The 9,330-nt window shown below is 41.1% G+C and overlaps 1 protein-coding gene across 1 annotated transcript in view; it reads left to right on the top strand.

Annotated features, from left to right (window-relative positions):
• Positions 1–3,672: 3,672 nt before the first annotated feature.
• Positions 3,673–9,330, top strand: part of LOC123957787 (deleted in malignant brain tumors 1 protein-like) — an 86,640-nt gene continuing 80,982 nt past the window's right edge. Inside the window, exons 1-4 of the mRNA XM_046030856.1 lie at positions 3,673–3,753; positions 3,984–4,019; positions 4,116–4,430; positions 6,678–6,887. Coding sequence (XP_045886812.1) covers positions 3,702–3,753; positions 3,984–4,019; positions 4,116–4,430; positions 6,678–6,887 — 613 coding nt within the window. The 5' untranslated portion in view covers positions 3,673–3,701. The remainder of the gene's footprint in view (positions 3,754–3,983; positions 4,020–4,115; positions 4,431–6,677; positions 6,888–9,330) is intronic.

Here is a 9,330-nt window from a genome sequence, read left to right as displayed (position 1 = left end):
AGGGGTAATGTGGTCATATTTCTTTGTTCTGGTTAAAAGCCTGGCAGCTGAGTTCTGGACAGTCTGGAGTCGATCAATAGATTTTTGGGTTAAACAAGTGAAAAGGCTGTTGCAATAATCCAGGCGTGATGAGATGAAGGCGTGTAAAATGGTCTCAGTGTCCTTAAAAGTTAACATAGATCGAATTCGACTCATCCCTTTAGGGCACCGCCAGACTGCACACAGGAAAATGCACTGGCAAATAGGCAAATACGAAATACACATCAGACTACACCGCAACACACCCTAAGTTCCTTAAGCAACCGGACTGATAGTATTTAGTAAAAAATGCAAAATGCCTGTCTGTCTTCTTCACTGAAGGAAGCCATGATCGGCGCGAACTGTGTGAAAAGCGCAAACGCCCCCCTACCGCCCAATTTTCCAATCCATGATCTAACCTCACCCCTTACCAGACCCCTTTTGTTCAAAAGTATTATCCCCATAAATTCTAGAATGTCTCTATTTACGTACATGTTTTGACATTGGTGCATGCTGGCTTAACAGCAATACCTGCTAATTATTGCTAACATATAAATAAACTAATATTAGAATTTCACTTACTGAAAAAACTGGAGCACAGACTTCTTGGACGGTCTGTTAGTACAATTAACCGCACAGCAAGACATATTTTAATTTTAATTGTATGAAATTATCCAGAAAAAAAGGCAAACATGGCAGAGATGGAGAACTCCGTTGGCTGAGTGAGGCTAACAGACGGCTGTCACTCAGGCTAGCAGCCGCAGGTCGGCTGGCGGGGGGCCTGGACTCGCCCGGATGCAAGATAATTTTCTAGAAGTGGTGACTCCATCCGTGGAGGTGGTGAATTCAGTGAGCAGTTCACCCGTTTGCTGAAGAAAAAAGGATGCTGAGGCAGTAGGGACACTGCTATTTATACGTCACGCACGTATCGGTAGCAATGTCCTATTGGTCGGCTACGTGCACGATAAAAGTGTGTGTGATTGGAGGAGGTAGTACCCATAGAGTCCAGTAGAGGGCAGAGCCTGTGTGAGATAGAACTGCACTTTTACAGGTCACCAGGACATAAAAACCACATGAATAGAATCACCAAATCTGATAAAAAATTGCTGAAAAAGTTTGACAACTTTGCCCCAAAATAAGGTTTAAAAAGCATTTTTCCTGAGACGCTCCTGGATGCGTTCTCATACTGACTGGAAGTGCTAGCTAACTACGTTCATGTTAAAGGTGTTGACCGCCCCCCGAAGCCCCCTACCCTTACCATAACCAATAGAAATGTTTGTGCCTAAACTTAAGTCACCCTACAGCCTCACGGCCGATGTGCTAGCAGGTAAGGTTAGCCTCCTTTGTGTTGCTGCGACGTAGCCAACTGTGGCGTTTCATATGGATGCTGAAGGGTACCTTTAGCCTCAAGTAATTACACTTTGTCACGCTGTCGGTGATGACGCACTGAGATGAGAATGCGTTGCAGATGGGTACACAGGAAGAAAAAATTAAAGTTAAAAAGGCAACCCTTTTAACCTCTGCCAAGTCCACTGTGAGCGTTTCAGCAGCTGAGCGTGCAGCCTGCCCCACGTCAATTTTTTGCTTCTACTGCCTTCTTCACAGCTCACTGTGAACCGGTTTTGTTCCATCTGCAGGCTGCATATCCCACAAGGAGCATTTCAGAATCAAAGCATTTTGCCTGCCTGATTTTGCTGACGTGTGGCCAGGCCAGGGCTGGACTCGAATTAGAACAGCATTAATAATGTAAAGTCAAGGGGTTATACACAACACAGGAATAGCTTTCTTACTTGTCCTTTGCTTAATGCATCTGATCTCAACTATGTGACTTAACAGTACACTATAGTACCCCTGAACCATACCACAATATGTAAACAGCTGCCATAAACTAGTTTACACTCACTCTTGTAGACATCAGTTACTGCTAACAGGAACTCTAGACCTACATTCTCGACAACACAATCTATAAAACGGAAACTCTAGAAAACAATCAAGACTACAGATCTGGACTAGATAACACCACTCTAGACTAGACAACAGTAGTGGCCTTTTCTAAATAGAGATCCAGACTAGATAACACCACTCTAGACTAGACAACAGTAGTGGCCTTTTCTAAATAGAGATCCAGACTAGATAACACCACTCTAGACTAGACAACAGTAGTGGCCTTTTCTAAATAGAGATCCAGACTAGATAACACCACTCTAGACTAGACAACAGTAGTGGCCTTTTCTAAATAGAGAAAAATAAAAAACAAATATAAATAAATACGTTCACTTGGCGACATAGTGAATACTCAAGGTGAAATATTTGAATTTAGCAGAAAACACAGAATACATTCATTCACAGAATACTATTTGCCCAGCACTTTATACAGAAACTCAGAATTAACATTTTATGAATGAAATCAGTAACTCACTGTTCTAATGTGTCCTCAGGACACGCCCACACACACACTCACACACACATACACACACACACCAGGAACTTCGCACGTGTATCCCCCCTCTAAGTTAACGGGAAAGCACGAAATAAACATTATTTACAGCATCAACATACACTAATATAATGATTTTGTTTGTTAATACACTTTGTTGTCACTCAAGCTGTTGCCGCTGGTCAGAGTCTCTTCCACTCATGGCAAAGATACACACACACACACACACACACACTCATTCGGCTATGAATCGTCAGGAATCAGCTGGGACACCCAGGTCTTCAAGCAACAGTGCTATTAAATAGAGAGGAACGTTATCCTGCAGTAATCCCACCAGCAATTACATAACACTATAACCCACATTACACTACTGAACTCTGTACCCCTAGTTCACCTGGCTACACATGTTTAGATTTTGTTTATTTGGTAATCAGTGCTTTTTGTACTTCTGCTATGATTAAGTAGGCTATGGTTTCTTTATTTGTGTGATTTAACAGTATTTAGTATTTATTGCTGTTTTATGATCAGGAATCTGCAGAGGGTGTTATATTTTGAAAATTGACTGGATTCTCTAAACCTATGCCTTTCTGTCCGGTTCGATCTATTCTGCAGAGCGAAGAGCTGCTTCAGGGACACGCTGAGGCTCCATCTGGTGGACTCACAAGCATTAACTATGGCCGCGAATAGCTCCGGCAACTGCGGCGCAGCCGTAACGGAACGCAGACGGAGTCAGTGGCATTCGTCTGCACACACCCAGCTTCTTAGCGAGGTACCACCAACTCCTTTCACTTTCGCTTCTCGAAGACTCGTGTGCCTCAAAAAATCACATCACAGTTGGAAAAATACCACTGACCACTTTATTATTCTGTAAACAATTAGATGCCGAAATACATAAAAACAGATAGTGAATACATATACTATACTAGGTAATAGCCTAGTGCAGTGCATGAGTTTACACACAAAATGGAAACGTATGTGGAGGAGATAAAGCAGGCAGCGTTTTTTGGATCTTTGTGTTAATCAACAACAATTTCAATATCCAGAACTGGTGACAGATGTGGTGCTTCAGTGCTGCAGCTTTTGTTTGGTGGTTTAGAGCTTCTGACATTTAGTAAAAACAAAAACAAAACACCCCCACCAGAAACAGGAAGTGTTTCAGGAAGGACAACCTGTGTGAAATGTTTCTGTGCACTGCAGTTTTTAGTTAATCTGTGCTGCTACTGATAACTGACACAGAGCAGCTGTCATGTCAGCTATGGGGAGCATACAGCAGAGAAACCTTCGCTATTTGGCCCTTGGTAAGACAAACTTTCCAAAATTTAATTTGAAAGGCTTTTTTAGTATAGCAGGGTTGTTTTATTGTAGGCTATGGAACAAAAGTCTCTTAAGGCCAATCTTTTCATTTAAAAAAACTTCCTATCATTAAAATAAACACGGGAATCTAAAACAGAAACAAGGAAAACTTTAATTCTGCACTTTTCAGTTTACTGAATGTAATGAGCCATGTTATATATATTCTGTTCCACAGTCTTTTTCCTCCTGACCGCTTCTTCACCTGCTGCAGGTCAGTTCATTCTCCTGTGTCATGCATACAGTAATGTTAGTTTGCTGTTTACTTTGTGTATAAAATGTTCTATGTTGTGTCTTAAATGTCTGATAGATGGTCAGATCAGACTAGCTGGGTCCGGGTCTACTCGGTGCTCTGGAAGAGTTGAAATCTATCACAACAACACCTGGGGAACAGTCTGTGATGACAGCTGGGGCTTAAATGATGCTGAGGTGGTGTGCAGGGAGCTGGGCTGTGGTGCAGCACTGAGTGCCCCTCAGTCGGCCCATTTTGGTCAAGGAACCGGTCAAATCTGGCTTGATGATGTGGGCTGTTCAGGAAGTGAAAGGTCTCTGACTCAGTGTCAGCATGGAGGATTTGGGAAACACAACTGTGGACATAATGAGGATGCTGGAGTGGTCTGTTCAGGTGAGCAAGATTTTGTAATCATTTCTCTTATATGTAGCTATTCATAAGTAAAGCAGTAATACCACCATTACTTCTACTAATAATAACAACAACAGTAGCCTAATTAGCAGTAAAACTTTGCCTTGTCTGAGACTGTATGTTACAAAAAACCCTTTGTTCATTTTTCAGAGCTTATTTCTCTTTAGCTGACTTTTGCCCCCTCTGGTTTGTGGTGTGGGATTAAAAGAAAGGGACACAGTGTCGTGATACACTGCATAAAGAAGGTTGTTTGGGTCCTGCTGCCTTCAGGACATTTAGGAATCGGGGATGTTTTGATGAAAACTTTCCTACACCTCACATTATAGTGATTGGTTTGGGGCAAAAAGGAACACATCCCTCAAACCATGGCCCATTCACATACACAGAAATGGAGTACAAACAGCCTAAAAGTGTACAGCCATGCTAGTGGCTCTGTGAGGATGTAATGCTCATAAAGAAAAACAAAAAGGTCAAAAATCAGGGGATCACCAAAGGTGCTAAGATTTATTCCTCTGGGAAACAATGTCTTTTGCCAGTCATTCTCATAGATGTGAAGATATTTTACTGGATAAATCACATTTCTGATCTGGTAGCAGTAGCTGAAAAGTCAATTATACTGCACATCATGAATGGCTTTCCCACGTTTCAGTCTAGTTTTTGTAGAGATATTTCAGCATAGACCAAACCGGTGGACTGACAGACAGACAGACACAGCCAGCCATAGAGCCAAGCTGGCTTAAAATACAGGACATACAGAGTGAAAGTGCAAACATAACACATGCTGCTCTTCTACTCCCATTCCACTTCATTCCAGTAATAATAATTTTTCCTGCAGATGACTTGAAGGATTGAAGGAAAATGTATGTGGAGATAATTGAGTATAAAAAGATCTTTGATCTAGTATGAAAATGGGTTTATTGCATTTTTAAGCCTAGTGGGAGGGACTACTGGCTTTAAAAGTGGCGGCCTTGGGCCCGTGAAGTGAGTCTTGTCTTGGTTACAGAGGAAGTAACAGCTAGTGAACTGCCAGACTGGGTGGCAAATTGTATTCTTGTCAAAAGATTTGCTGAGTTATTGAGAAACTCTTTCCAACTTCTCTTTTTTTATTTGTTTGCTCTCTGGTGTCTGTTATTTTTGCACTATACTTTCACTGTTTGCACCTTGGAAAGCTGGCATAATAAATCTCACCACGATTTTTCACTGTGTTTTCACATCTTTTTTTTGAGGAATTTGGAACCCAGCAACACTCTGCTTGTCACTTTTAACAGTTTGCATGTAATACTCTCCACTGATTTAAACTGAATTACATAACATGAATCCTTTTCTATTTCACTTTTCTCTCTGTGCCAGCAGGCCATTTCTCCCTTTTCTTTCTCTCTCTCTCTCTCTCTCTGTTTCTCTCTGTGTAACATTAATTTCATTTCCAACCTTAACAGAGATGCCTGGTCACCATCGGCTTCTGCTAGTTAAACTAAGCTCTAGGTTTAAACAGTATAACTCTCTGTCTGAGGCCAGAGAAACTGCATGCGTTGTGCAGCAAGGAACAGTCCTGGGTGCATTGCTCTTTGTGTTATATATAAATGAAATAAAATCTATTGTAATCTTATTTTGTATATTTGTATCAGAATGTGTTAGGGTTTATTTTTAGTATAGTGTAAGGATTATCTGGACAGGGTACCTTAAGTCATCTGTAGTTTGACTTGCCATCTTTAAATTACTACATTACAGGACCACAATGGAAATTAGTTTTTGACAACCCAGGTGTCTATGTTCATGAGGGAGCACGTAACTGCAATAGTGTTTCTGTGTGGTGTGATTTGTCTCTTAACTATTACTATTCTTGCTTTAACTTTTCATCATGGTATTCTGGGATTTGAAGAATTTTCTCCCAATGTAACTTTGTGATGCAAACATTGACAATGACAAGAGAAAATGAAACAATTGTGTAATTCCTAAAAATTTCTTCTATATTTATGTACATTGTCTGCTACCTAGCAGAAGGGAGTTACAAACTCAATTTCACTCTATAATCTGTTGTTTTGTGATAAAATAAATCAGTCAAGCTACCTACCGACATATTTACAATAATGGAATAATACTTCAAATTCTCAAATCTTTAACCTTCTACTATTAGATACACAAAGAGGATTATGAGTTGTTACAATTTCACACAGCCGGGATCAAATATATAATACATTTAATATTTTTATTGTTGTGTTATTTTTTCAGAGAGCCTCTCAAAGCCCAGCATCTCCATGAATCCTGCTGGTGAGGTTACCTGGGGTCAGAACGTCAGCATCACTTGTTCCATCTCAATTCAGGTTAATTTAGGTGGAACATTCCTCCTGCAGCAGACCTCAGGTTCATTAAGAAAGACCCAAACATCAAGTACCAACTCTGCTACCTTCATTATACCTAAAGTGAACTTTGATAACGAAGGATCGTACCAGTGTCAGTATCAGACAAGTGTTTCAAGACGAGACTTCAGCTCCCCTTTAAGTGACTCTGTCAGACTCTCTGTTACTGGTAAGGAAATTAATCTGTTTCATTCACTTGTTTAAAGAAATAGTTCAACATGTTGGGAAATAAAGTAATTCATTTTCATTTTGAGAGTTAGATGTGTGATTGATACTCGTCTCAAGCTGTCCTTATGAATCCTTAGCATAAAGACTGGAAACAAGGAAACAGCAGTAACTTACTGAAGGCAACCAGAGGGGACCGAAAAACCGAAAAGGCTTATTTCCCTTAATGGTGAACTATTCCTTTGGCATAAAGGAAATTTAGCAAACTAAAAAAGCAGAAAATTTGACCTCAAAGTCAGTCCATTTACTGCTCTAATATTGTGTTGTTTTTCAGTGAGACTTCCAAAGCCCAGCATCTCCATGAATCCTGCTGGTGAGGTTACCTGGGGTCAGGACGTCAGCGTCACGTGTTTGATCTCAACTCAGCATTTAGGTGGAACATTCCTCCTGATGAAAACCTCCAGCTCCTTCAGAACGAACCAAACATCAAGGACCAACCCTGCTTACTTCAGCATCTTGCATGTTGATTTTGTCAACGAGGGATCGTATCAGTGTCAGTATCAGACAAGTGTTTCAAGACGAGACTTCAGCTCCCCTTTAAGTGACTCTGTCAGACTCTCTGTTACTGGTAAGACAAACAATTAATAAAGTTAATACAACAAATAAGTGAGAATAGCAATTGCATTAATAAAAGTACAGCCATATGGTGAGACCATTAAATCTAACGCGACCAGCCAGTGGATCCTATTTTTGCACCCGCTCTGACCTAACTTGTAACTTCACTTTTCACTACATGCACTACGAGGCTGATCAGAAATAAGATGGGAATCAGGTGAGTGAGTGGAAAGGTCAGGTGAAGGGAGTGAAAGGGTCAATATAATGTCAGCGAGAGTGAACCTGCTGAAGTCGTGACAGCCACTGTGTTTATCTTGACTAAATCACGAGCAAATTACATCCTGCTGCTACAAAATAAGCACACACACATCAGACTGGTCCATTATAACTGAACTTACACTAGGAAATGGATGCTAAGATCTTAGTAGCACTACGTTGGCCACATGACAGGCCGCCTGCTGTAATAGAAATGGTTCTAGGTGAAAACAACCTCAAAATGGTCACAAGAACAGCTAGTTGACCGAATAGTCTTTATTTTACGCATTAAAAGTTGTAACAACACAGTTCAGTTTCAAAGAAAACACCACAACAGCACGGTGGTTTTCTGAATAATTTATTCTCAGAAATGCAAAACAGCACTGTGAAATAATAATAAAATAAAAATAAAGCCCAGTATCTTGAAATGTAACTTCAATCAAAGTCAGAAATTTAGTCTGCAACAGCAAATACATTTCTGCTACTGTGGGGCATTCTTTAATAAGAGCATTTACAACATCATGGTGGGATATAAAAAAATACAGTTACATTTAAACATTAAATATATTTAAATATTATTGTTGTGTGGTCAAACATTTCTGTAGTGTGGTTTTGCTGGAAACATTTGGACTCTCTTTGTCCTTTTTTACCCAGTGAGACTGCAGCCGCCCAGCATCTCCCTGACGTCTCCTAACAGAGGTTCAGAGGTCACCAGGGGTGACAGCTTTGTCTTCACCTGCTCCACTTCCTCCCACTATCCCACTGGTGTTTTCTTCCTCATCTTCTCTGCCTCCAACATCACTGACCCCAAGCCAGCAGTCAACCACTCAGCCTCCTTTAACTTCCCTGCTGCTGAGTACGAACACCAGGGCAACTACAGCTGTGTGTATGAAGTCACATGGTCTACACGGAAATACACTTCTCCCATGGCTGCACCAGTTAGTGTCCTCATCAAAAGTAAGTAGAATGGAGAATTTAAACTAAGGGCCCATGTCCACCAAAGCCTTTTTTTCAATTAATTCCAATGGGAGCGCCGCATTTTTACGAGCTGGTAAATACGGCAGCAGTGTGACGTAGTGCTGAGCGTTTTTTTCCGAGAGTTGAAAAATGTTCAACTTTGGGAAAAACGCTGCGCTCGTCACTGTCCAATCACAGTAGAGGGGCAACGGTTACTATCCTGGAACCAGGCTTCGTCGAACCTCAGCTCTTGGACTAAAACAGTGGTACTCACTGAGATGTTTCCTCGCCCACAAAATGTCATGAACCCACATACGGCGAGTCCGTCCTCTCTCTCAATCTGCTTCAGCCTTCCCTTCTGTCACGATCGTGGTGTGGAGGTAGGTTGGAGGACCCAAACGCAGGACACAGAGCGGAGCAGGTATAGATCAACGAAGGGTTTTAATATAACCAAAAGCGAGCACACTTACAGGTGAGTGGCTGAAAACCAGAAATCCAAAATCCAAAAGTACAGGGAGACGAGACAAGACAAG

The sequence above is a fragment of the Micropterus dolomieu genome, linkage group LG02, assembly GCF_021292245.1.
Source record: "Micropterus dolomieu isolate WLL.071019.BEF.003 ecotype Adirondacks linkage group LG02, ASM2129224v1, whole genome shotgun sequence".
Classification (NCBI taxonomy): domain Eukaryota; kingdom Metazoa; phylum Chordata; class Actinopteri; order Centrarchiformes; family Centrarchidae; genus Micropterus; species Micropterus dolomieu.
Note: the sequence above shows the minus strand (reverse complement) of the source record. Positions and strands in the feature narration are given on the sequence as shown.